Source organism: Oncorhynchus keta, chromosome 22, assembly GCF_023373465.1.
Source record: "Oncorhynchus keta strain PuntledgeMale-10-30-2019 chromosome 22, Oket_V2, whole genome shotgun sequence".
In the NCBI taxonomy this organism is placed as follows: Eukaryota; Metazoa; Chordata; class Actinopteri; order Salmoniformes; family Salmonidae; genus Oncorhynchus; species Oncorhynchus keta.
The window spans coordinates 57,154,806-57,167,261 of record NC_068442.1 but is presented as its reverse complement, the minus strand read 5'-3'; the positions used below and the strand labels follow the sequence as shown (position 1 = coordinate 57,167,261).

General features: G+C 44.7%; 1 protein-coding gene across 5 annotated transcripts in view; it reads left to right on the top strand.

The window, feature by feature from the left end:
• Window positions 1-780: 780 nt before the first annotated feature.
• The window catches only part of slc9a7 (solute carrier family 9 member 7), a 176,962-nt gene continuing 165,286 nt past the window's right edge, over window positions 781-12,456 (top strand). For 3 of the 5 annotated variants that reach the window (XM_052475747.1, XM_052475748.1, XM_052475745.1), the window contains exons 1-3: window positions 781-1,121; window positions 9,291-9,492; window positions 10,404-10,481. In XM_052475747.1, the coding sequence (XP_052331707.1) occupies window positions 9,481-9,492; window positions 10,404-10,481 (90 nt within the window). In that variant the 5' untranslated portion in view covers window positions 781-1,121; window positions 9,291-9,480. The remainder of the gene's footprint in view (window positions 1,122-9,290; window positions 9,493-10,403; window positions 10,482-12,456) is intronic. The other 2 variants (XM_052475746.1, XM_052475743.1) reach the window with 2 other exon arrangements.

Genomic DNA, 12,456 nt, shown 5'->3' with positions numbered 1-12,456 from the left:
CGATGGAGGAGAAGAAGCAGGAAAAGGAAATAAGTGTAGCATATTATGAATAAACATGGAGTGGGTGATTACACAGGCCTTCTGGAAGAACAAGATGATGGACAAGAAAAATAAACTGGAAATGTTTACGAGGGAATATGGAATGAGGGATTTCACAAACCGTTTGGAAGAACTTGAGGAAACCGAGAGTGACGAGAGTGAGAATGAATTAGATGTGGTGGTGAGTGCAGTGATGACTGTTGAGAAGAAGATGAGTGTAGAGGGAAGCAGTCTGTCGAGGAAGGTTGGCGTCAAGTGCAAAAAGCAGAATACGTTCTCAAGTAGCTCAGAGATGGAACCGGACGATAGTGTGGATGAAATTCCTGCAGTGAGGACCGCCGAGATCGGGCCTCTGTCCGAGGATGTAAAGGATGATTCTGGCCCAGCACAGAAAATGTTGTATGCCGAAGCAGTGAAGAAGAGGGTGGTAGAGGAAGATGGGTACGGGGTGGGGGATCCTGAGAGGAATCCTGTGAGTTTACTGCTGAACATTTGCAGGGGGTGTTGAGTGGTAGTGCTCTGTCCTCCCAGACGGTTGGTCTGGAGTAGGATTAGGGAAGGTTAAATAGTGGAATGGGGTGGTGTTTTACTGAGGGCTAATACTTTTCAGGGTAATTTTTTCATTTTCTTGTTAATTAATGTGGGTATTCCGTGAATGGCCTCACACTCCAGTACAGTAGGGGGCGGTGTATGCACATTCAATTGGATGCGAGCCGTCAACACAATCTTAATCAAGAAGAAGAAGTCTGACAGGTCTCATAGGCTTGGCTCATCAAACTGTACCATGGATGCTGCTGTTGCCAAAAAACCAAAGCTATGCAGATTCTTCTTTCCTTTGGAAAAGCAATTGATGTTATTTCCCATTTTAATTCTGCTGATAAACCAGGCTTCTAAAATGAACGCCGAGGACGGCGTTATGGAGGAACTGGCATCTGAGAAGGAGGCGGAAGAAAGTCATCGACAGGACAGTGTGAATTTATTGACATTCATTTTACTGCTGACATTAACAATTCTTACCATTTGGCTTTTCAAACACAGAAGAGTTCGTTTTCTCCATGAGACCGGGTTGGCAATGATATACGGTAAGAATCGACACATTAATCTGTCAGACGTTTGCAACGCATGTAACTTTGCCAACCCAACCCCCTAATCCCCGTATGAATGATGCCAACTCACGTCGGTGATTATTAGTGCGGCTCTATGTCACTGCTACATTGAACCATGACGAGTTAGTTACAATTGATCAATATTGTAGATACATTGTAGACAGTTAAAATGTTACGTACATGATGCGCCATTCAGCGCTCATTCCCAGTCCTAATTGGTTCAGATGGGAGTGACAGTCTCTGGAATGTGCTACACAGTATTTAGATTGGGCATCAGAGTCCTGCATAGATACCCACAGAACCATGTTCCTATGCCACCAACAAATAACAATATATTATAGCTTTGACTTGATTGGTATAGCCTGAATCACATTGCACTATTGGCTAGTAGGCCTAATCATGATTTTTACTTTACATATTAGCAGATAAATTGTATAACGTCATGGCCTGGGTTTACAACCACTGTGTTGACTCATTCATTACCCATAGCAGCTTGTAGTAACTGCTCCATATCATGGATGGAATCTCTTTCTCTCTTTCTCTCTTTCTCTCTCTTTCTCTCTCTTTCTCTCTCTCTCTCTCTTTCTCTCTCTTTCTCTTTCTCTTTCTCTTTCTCTTTCTTTCTCTTTCTCTTTCTCTTTCTCTTTCTCTTTCTCTCTTTTTCTCTCTCTCTTTTTCTCTCTTTTCTCTCTTTCTCTCTCTCTTTCTCTCTTTCTCTCTCTCTTTCTCTCTTTCTCTTTCTCTTTCTCTTTCTCTTTCTCTCTCTCTCTCGCTATCAATCTCTACATCTGCATATCTGCAATGGGATGCAGTCAGTGTGGCGCAACTACAATACAAATGTCGCCTGATGTTTGTGAAATGTGCTTCTCACTCTGCTGAGTCGAAACATGTCAATGTAATGTGATTCAAGAGCCTATATCCCCCTTAGAGAATAAGAGCACCTCCTCCCAGCTGCCCACTGCACTGAGGAAACACTGTCTCCACCGATAAATCTATGATAGTCGATCATTTCAGTAAGCATTTTTCTTCGGCTGGCCATGCTTTCCACATGGCTACCCCTGTCAACTGCCCGGCACCCTCCACAGCAACCCGCCAAAGCCCCCACCATTTCTCCTTCACCCAAATCCAGATAGCTGATGTTCTGAAAGAGCTGCAAAATCTGGACCCCTACAAATCAGCCGGGCTCGTCAATCTGGACCCTCTCTTTCTAAAAGTATCTGCCAAAATTGTTGCAACCCCTATTACTAGCCTGTTAAACCTCTCTTTCGTATCGTCTGAGATTCCCAAAGATTGGAAAGCTGCCGCGGTCATCCCCCTCTTCAAAGGGGGGGGACACTCTAGACCCAAACTGCTACAGACCTATCTATCTATCCTACCCTGTTTTCCTAAGGTCTTTGAAACCCAAGTTAACAAACAGATTACTGACCATTTCGAATCCCACCAGACATTCTCCGCTATGCAATCTGGTTTCAGGGCTGGTCATTGGTGCACCTCAGCCATGCTCAAGGTCCTAAACGACATCATAACCGCCATCGGTAAGAGACATTACAGTGCAACTGTATTCATCGACCTGGCCAAGGCTTTCGACTCTGTCAATCACTGCATTCTTATCGGCAGACTCAACAGCCTTGGTTTCTCAAATGACTGCCTCGCCTGGTTCACCAACTACTTCTCAGATATTCAATGTGTCAAATCGGAGGGCCTGTTGTCCGGACCTCTGACAGTCTATATGGGGGTGCCACAGGGTTCAATTCTCGGGCCGACTCGCTTTTCTGTATACATCAATGATGTCGCTCTTGCTGCTGGTGATTCTCTGATCCCCCTCTACGCAGACGACACCATTCTGTATACTTCTGGCCCTTCCTTGGACACTGTGTTAACTAACCTCCAGATGAGCTTCAATGCCATACAACTCTCCTTCCCTGGCCTCCAATTGCTCTTAAATACAAGTAAAACTAAATGCATGCTCTTCAACCGATCGCTACCTGCACCTACCCGCCTGTCCAACATCACTACTCTGGACGGCTCTGACTTAGAATACGTGGACAACTACAAATACTTAGGTGTCTGGTTAGACTGTAAACTCTCCTTCCAGACCCATATCAAACATCTCCAATCCAAAGTTAAATCTAGAATCGGCTTCCTTTATCGCAACAAAGCATCCTTCACTCATGCTGCCAAACATACCCTCGTAAAACTGACCATCCTACCGATCCTCGACTTCGGTGATGTCATCTATAAAATAGCTTCAAACACTCTACTCAACAAACTGGATGCAAACTGGATGCAGTCTATCACAGTGTCATCCGTTTTGTCACCAAAGCCCCATACACTACCCACCATTGCGACCTGTACGCTCTCGTTGGTTGGCCCTCGCTTCATACTCGTCGCCAAACCCACTGGCTACAGGTTATCTACAAGTCTCTGCTAGGTAAAGCCCCGCCTTATCTCAGCTGACTGGTGACCATAGCAGCACCCACTCGTAGCATGCGCTCCAGCAGGTATATCTCACTGGTCACCCCCAAAGCCAATTCCTCCTTTGGCCAACTTTCCTTACAGTTCTTTGCTGCCCATGACTGGAACGAATTGCAAAAATCTCTGAAGCTGGAGACCCACATCTCCCTCACTAGCTTTAAGCACCAGCTGTCAGAGCAGCTTACAGATCACTGCACCTGCACATAGCCCATCTGTAAACAGCCCATCTATCTACCTACCTCATCCCCATACTGGTATTTATTTATTTATTTTGCTCCTTTGCACCCCAGTATCTCTACCTGCACATTCATCTTCTGCCGATCTACCATTCCAGTGTTTAATTGCTATATTGTAATTACTTCGCCACCATGGCCTATTTATTTCCTTAACTTACCTCATTTGCACTAACTGTATATAGACTTTTTGTTTTCTTTTGTTCTACTGTATTATTGACTGTGATTTGTTTATTCCATGTGTAACTCTGTATGTGTCGAATTGCTACACTTTATCTTGGCCAGGTTACAGTTGCAAATGAGAACTTGTTGTTCTCAACTGGCCTACCTGGTTAAATAAAGGTGTTCTCAACTGGCCTACCTGGTTAAATAAAGGTGTTCTCAACTAGCCTACCTGGTTAAATAAAGGTGTTCTCAACTAGCCTACCTGGTTAAATAAAGGTGTTCTCAACTAGCCTACCTGGTTAAATAAAGGTGTTCTCAACTAGCCTACCTGGTTAAATAAAGGTGTTCTCAACTAGCCTACCTGGTTAAATAAAGGTGTTCTCAACTAGCCTACCTGGTTAAATAAAGGTGTTCTCAACTGGCCTACCTGGTTAAATAAAGGTAAAATAAAAAAGAGGATTTAAATTTCCCAAAGCCCTGTTGCAGCTGTTTTACGAGCTTCTGACCTGCAGTTTTGTGTTATTTTATAATATTTAAAAATTTATAATTTTTTTACCTAACGGTTCCACCATCATTTCCTAGGACTGAAAATAGTATCTGGAAATCAGAACAGCTGATCACTGAAGTTGATTATGAGGATTTCTACTTCAACCAGGCCCAAATCCCCAACACTGAAATATCGAAGAGGCGGTGTTATAGAGGTTGGTGTGCGGGATACCTGACGAGACTACGTCGGATAAACTCTCTTCCCTCCGTTCTTTTGGCGAACATGCAGTCACTTGAGAATGGCTGCCGTTTTTAACCAATTGTGCTATTTTGTGTGTAGAGTACCTCGTGATAGGCTGTAGACCACACTATCTACCAAGAGATGTTATAAAAAACATTTTTTATAACGTAAGTCAAACGGAAGGAGTTTGCATTTTGGCGCAGTGCTGAGGGGGATATTTTTCATAGCTGTCATACTAAAGCAGGAAGTACCAGTGACTCGCTCAATACGGAAGTAGTCAGATGATGTGAATGCTACGCTACAGGGCTGTTTTTCTAGCACAGACTGGAATATGTCAATGGCATCGAGGAGTATAACCCCTCAGTCACCCCCGGACAGGAACAGTCACTGGCTTCATCAATAATAATCTTAATCCTGTATTGACGCTTTGCTTATTTGAAGGTTCGTCTGAGGGCATAGCGGGATTTCTTTTAAGCGTCCAGATTAGTGTCCCGCTCCTTGAAAGCAGCAGCTGTAGCCTTTAGCTCGGTGCGGATGTTGCCTGTAATCCATGGCTTCTGGTTGGAATATGTACGTCAATGCACTTATTGATGAAGCCGATGACTGTGGTGGAATACTCAATACCATTGTCAGGATCGAGGCAAAGTGGAACAGAGCAAAGTACAGAGGTCCTTGATGAAAACCTGCCCCAGAACACTCAGGACAAGATTCACCTTCCAACAGGACAACGACCCTAAGCACACAGCCAAGACAATGCAGGAGTGGCTTCGGGACAAGTCTCTGAATGTCTTTGTGGCCCAGCCAGAGACCAGACTTGAACCCGATTTGAACATCTCTGGAGAGACCTGAAAATAGCTGTGCAGCGACGCTTTCCATTCAAAATGACAGAGCTTGAGAGGATCTGCAGAGAAGAATGGGAGAAACTCCCCAAATACAGATGTGCCAAGCTTGTAGCGTCATACCCAACAAGACTGGAGGCTGTGATCGCTGCCAAAGGATCTTCAACAAAGTACTGACTAAAGGGTCTGAATACTTATGTCAATGTGATATTTCTGTTTTAATGTTTTTATAAATGTGCAAAAATGTCTAAACCAGTTTTTCTTTGTCATTATGGGGTATTGTGTGTAGATTAATGAGGGAATTTAAAAAATCAATTTACAATAAGTAACAAAATGTTGAAAAAGTAAAGTGGACTGAATACTTTCAGAATGTACTGTGTGTAGGATGAACCATGACTCGAATACAGTATATACATTATACAGTGGGTTAAACAGAATGTAAACATTATTAAAGTGACCAGTGTTCAATGTCTGTGTACATAGGGCAACAGTTTCTAAAGTGCAGGGTAGAGTACCGGGTGGTAGCCGGCTAGTTCAGGGCAGAGGCAGGCTAATAGTGGCTGTATAACAGTCTGATGAGAAGGAGATACAAGCTGTTTTTCAGTCTCTCGGTCCCAGCTTTGATGCACTTGTACTGACCTCGCCTCATGGATGGTAGCGGGGTGAACACGCCGTGGCTCGGGTGGTTGGGGTCCTTGATCTTCCTGGCCTTTCTGTGACATAAGATGCTGTAGATGTCTTGATGGGCAGGCAGTGTGCCCAGAGTATATATATTTTTTCTTCCACAGGACAGTAGAGCCCTAGTGACAGTGACAATCCACAGGATGGTAGAGCCCCAGGGACAGTGACAATCCACATGATGGACGGTAGAGCCCCAGGGACAGTGACAATCCACAGGACGGTAGAGCCCCAGGGACAGTGACAATCCACATGAGGGACGGTAGAGCCCCAGGGACAGTGACGATCCACAGGACGGACGGTAGAGCCCCAGGGACAGTGACAATCCACATGGACGGTAGAGCCCCAGGGACAGTGACAATCCACAGGACGGTAGAGCCCCAGGGACAGTGACAATCCACATGAGGGACGGTAGAGCCCCAGGGACAGTGACGATCCACAGGACGGACGGTAGAGCCCCAGGGACAGTGACGATCCACAGGACGGACGGTAGAGCCCCAGGGACAGTGACGATCCACAGGACGGACGGTAGAGCCCCAGGGACAGTGACGATCCACAGGACGGACGCTAGAGCCCCAGGGACAGTGACAATCCACAGGATGGACGGTAGAGCCCCAGGGACAGTGACAATCCACAGGACGGACGGTAGAGCCCCAGGGACAGTGACAATCCACAGGACGGACGGTAGAGCCCCAGGGACAGTGACAATCCACAGGACGGACGGTAGAGCCCCAGGGCCAGTGACCATCCACAGGATGGTAGAGCCTCAGGGCCAGTGACCATCCACAGGACAATCCACAGGACGGACGGTAGAGCCCCAGGGCCAGTGACAATCCACAGGATGGTAGAGCCCCAGGGCCAGTGACAATCCACAGGATGGTAGAGCCCCAGGGCCAGGCCATAGCATCCTAAGAGTTACACCTTCTGTCTTACTGTGTTCAATACAAGGCACCCAAACCTCATGAAAGTCACCTGTTATACCCTTCATTTGAATGTTAAAATTCCATCTAATCTCTCATTGCTAAGCCTATTTGTAGGTGAATTGTAGTCTGTTCTGTGATAGCATCCTTATGTGGACATAGGAACAATATTGGTGCTTTATTTAGTCAGGAACTAACGGAGTTCGGGACATCCAATTTTCTACTGCTTGAGTGCCTGATAGGTGCTGGTGGTAATTTTAGCCAATATTCTATTTCAGTCGTTGTCAAGCACCATGTTGCAGGATAATAACACATGTTGTCAGTTAGAAACCATTTCACATGGCATATGCCTCTTCGGTGTCATGAGTAGGAGGTTGCCACAGCCTGCTGGCGTTGCCTAGAGGACCAGAATCTGTCCGTCGATCTCTCTGTGTAGTCTGTGTGTGAGCCTGGCCCTCTTTGAGATGCTCTGCACACCGTCCCGGCTGGTCTTAGCGGGAGGACAGACAGACGCAGCTGCCGTGTGTTGCTGAGACATGACTGACTCTATGCTAATGTCCTAATACTGACTTAAGCAGTAATAATAATGTAGCTAGTAATAATAAAAAATACAATTATAATAATAATAATAATGTAGCTAGTAATAATAATAATAATAATAATAATAATAATAATAATAATAATAATAATAATAATGTAGCTAGTAATAATAATAATGAGGCTAGTAATAGTAATAATAATAATAATAATAATAATAATAATAATAATAATGTAGCTAGTAATAATAATAATGAGGCTAGTAATAATAATAATGTAGCTAGTAATAATAAATACAATGTAGCTAGTAATAATAAATACAATAATAATGTAGCTAGTAATAATAATAATAATGTAGCTAGTAATAATAATAATGAGGCTAGTAATAGTAATAATAATAATAATGTAGCTAGTAATAATAAATACAATGTAGCTAGTAATAATAAATACAATAATGTAGCTAGTAATAATAAATACAATAATAATGTAGCTAGTAATAATAATAATAATAATGTAGCTAGTAATAATGTAGCTAGTAGTAATAATAATAATAATAATAATAATAATAATAATAATAATAATAATGTAGCTAGTAATAATGTAGCTAGTAATAATAATAATAATAATAATAATAATAATGTAGCTAGTAATAATACATGCAATAGTAATAATGTAGCTAGCAGTAATAATGTAGCTTGCAGTAATAATGTAGCTAGTAATAATAATAATGTAGCTAGCAATAATAATAATGTAGCTAGCAATAATAATAATGTAGCTAGCAATAATAATAATGTAGCTAGCAATAATAATAATGTAGCTAGCAATAATAATAATGTAGCTAGCAGTAATAATGTAGCTCGCAGTAATAATGTAGCTTGCAGTAATAATGTAGCTAGTAATAATAAATGTAGCTAGCAATAATAATAATGTAGCTAGCAATAATAATAATGTAGCTAGCAGTAATAATGTAGCTAGCAGTAATAATGTAGCTAGCAGTAATAATAATGTAGCTAGTAATAATAATAATGTAGCTAGTAATAATAATGTAGTAGTAGTAGTAGTAATAATAATGTGGATAAAATAATGTAGCTAATAATAATAGTAATAATGTAGCTAGTAATAATAATGTAGTTGTAATAATATTAATAATAATAAGCTGAAATAAAATATCCCAGAAATGTTCCATATGCCCAAAATGATTATTTCTCTCAAATGTTGTGCTCAAATTAGTTTCCCTCTCTGTTAGTGAGCATTCCTCCTTTGCCAAGATAATCCATCCACCTGACAGGTGTGGCAAGAAGCTGATTAAACAGCATGATCATTACACAGGTGCACCTTGTGCTGGGGACAATAAAAGGCGTCACACAACACAATGCCAAAGATGTTTTGAGGGATTTGTGCAATTGGCATGATGAGTGCAGGAATGTCCACCAAAACGGTTGCCAGAGAATTGAATGTCAATTTCACGACCATAAGCCGCCTCTAACGAGGTTTAAGAAATTTTGGCAGTGTGAAGATATTCTATCCTCAGTATCTCTCTCTCTCTCGCCCTCTCTCTCTCTCCTTCCCAGGACTGTTGGTAGGTGTGATCCTGCGTTATGGAATCCCAGCCACCAGCTACCACAAAAAACTCCTCCCAGCTGTTCTCTTGAGGAGGGGCCAGTCGGTACGCTCCTACTGAATGTCAGTGGGAAGTTCTTTGAGTACACGCTGAAAGGAGAGATCAACTCCAGGGAGATACACAACGTGGAGCAGAATGACATGCTGCGTAAGGTAACAATCACACACACACTATGTTGGAACAGAATGGTATGCTGCACAATAATATAGTTATGATAACCCCTAAACTACTGACTAGACACACCTTAACTGTATAACCCCCCAACTACTGACTAAACACACCTTAACTGTATAACCCCCTAACTACTGACTAAACACACCTTAACTGTATAACCCCCAACTACTGTCAAACTACTGACTAAACACACCTTAACTGTATAACCCCCCTAACTACTGACTAAACACAACTGAACTGTATAACCCCCCAACTACTGACTAAACACACCTTAACTGTATAACCCCCCCCAACTACTGACTAAACACAACTGAACTGTATAACCTAAACACAACTGAACTGTATAACCCCTAAACTACTGACTAAACACAACTGAACTGTATAACCCCCCAACTACTGACTAAACACAACTGAACTGTATAACCCCTAAACTACTGACTAAACACAACTGAACTGTATAACCCCCCAACTACTGACTAAACACAACTGAACTGTTTAACCCCCTAACTACTGACTAAACACAACTGAACTGTACAACCCCCCCCAACTACTGACTAAACACAACTGAACTGTTTAACCCCCCAACTACTGACTAAACACAACTGAACTGTATAACCCCCCTCCCCAACTACTGACTAAACACAACTGAACTTGTGGAAAGGCATCCTGAAAACATTTCCCAGTATCCAGTCCTATTTTCATGTCAGTCTCTGCATCCTGAATCTGTGGTTGTGTACAGTCCTGGCTCGCTAAGTATTTGATCACAAGCAGCCCTTGTTGGCGGTGCTTTACAATGTAACCTCTTTGTCATCAGCCTGCATCTCAGCAGTGTATTAGCTGGCTAATAGCAACAGATCAATCTAAAAATGTTTTTCTCCTAAATGTACAGGTTACCTTTGACCCTGAAGTATTCTTCAATATACTGCTACCTCCAATCATTTTCCATGCTGGATATAGTCTCAAAAAGGTGAGTGACAGCTTTAACATTTTGTATTTTGTATTTTTTTAAACCTTTTTATTTAACTAGGCAAGTCGGTTAAGAACACATTCTTATTTTACAATGACTGCATACCCCGGCCAAATCCTCCCCTACCCCGGCCAAATCCTCCCCTACCCCGGCCAAACCCTCCCCTACCCCGGCCAAACCCTCCCTAACCCGGCCAAACCCTCCCTAACCCGGCCAAACCCTCCCCTACCCCGGCCAAACCCTCCCCTACCCCGGCCAAACCCTCCCCTAACCCGGACGACGCTGGGAAAATTGTGCGCCGCCCTATGGGACTCCCGATCACGGCCGGTTGTGATACAGCCCGTGATCGAACCAGAGCCTCAAGCACTGAGATGCAGTGCCTTAGACCGCTGCGTCACTCGGGAACACTTGACATGTTATTCTGGTGTAATTTCTGACTTCAGATTGGCCAGTCTCCTAGGTAGTAGCATGTAAGAACTGTCCAGGTTTCTCAACATCGCAACAGTGTTCAGTTGACTCAGGACATTGTTACGGATATTAAAGGGTTAACTACTGTAGCAAGGCGCTCAACATGATCTGGTCATCTACTGTGGTTCAGAATGGGCTGATCTGCTGCAACAACGAGATCTCTGATTGGACATACTGTAGACAGGGGAGCCCTCTCATTGGCCAGCCTTTTAGAGTATCGCCCTTCTGGGAGGAAGTCGAGACCACATGTCTTTGTCTGCATCCCAAATGGCACCCTATTCCCTAAATAGAGCTCTATGGGCCTGGTCAACACTACCCCTACTGGCCCTGGTCAACACTACCCCTACTGGCCCTGGTCAACAGTAGACCTCTACCCCTACTGGCCCTGGTCAACAGTAGACCTCTACTCCTACTGGCCCTGGTCAACAGTAGACCTCTACCCCTACTGGCCCTGGTCAACAGTAGACCTCTACCCCTACTGGCCCTGGTCAACAGTACCCCTACTGGCCCTGGTCAACACTACCCCTACTGGCCCTAGTCAACACTACCCCTACTGGCCCTGGTCAACACTACCCCTACTGGCCCTGGTCAACACTACCCCTACTGGCCCTGGTCAACACTACCCCTACTGGCCCTGGTCAACACTACCCCTACTGGCCCTGGTCAACACTACCCCTACTGGCCCTGGTCAACACTACCCCTACTGGCCCTGGTCAACACTACCCCTACTGGCCCTGGTCAACACTACCCCTACTGGCCCTGGTCAACAGTAGAGCTCTACCCCTATGGGCCCTGGTCAACACTACCCCTATGGGCCCTGGTCAACAGTAGAGCACTACCCCTACTGGCCCTGGTCAACACTACCCCTACTGGCCCTGGTCAACACTACCCCTACTGGCCCTGGTCAACACTACCCCTACTGGCCCTGGTCAACACTACCCCTACTGGCCCTGGTCAACACTACCCCTACTGGCCCTGGTCAACACTACCCCTACTGGCCCTGGTCAACACTACCCCTACTGGCCCTGGTCAACACTACCCCTACTGGCCCTGGTCAACACTACCCCTACTGGCCCTGGTCAACACTACCCCTATGGGCCCTGGTCAACACTACCCCTATGGGCCCTGGTCAACACTACCCCTATGGGCCCTGGTCAACAGTAGAGCTCTACCCCTATGGGCCCTGGTCCACGGTAGAGCTCTACCCCTATGGGCCCTGGTCAACGGTAGAGCTCTACCCCTATGGGCCCTGGTCAACGGTAGAGCTCTACCCCTATGGGCCCTGGTCAACGGTAGAGCTCTACCCCTATGGGCCCTGGTCAACACTACCCCTATGGGCCCTGGTCAACGGTAGAGCTCTACCCCTATGGGCCCTGGTCAACGGTAGAGCTCTACCCCTATGGGCCCTGGTCAACGGTAGAGCTCTACCCCTATGGGCCCTGGTCAACGGTAGAGCTCTACCCCTATGGGCCCTGGTCAACGGTAGAGCTCTACCCCTACGGGCCCT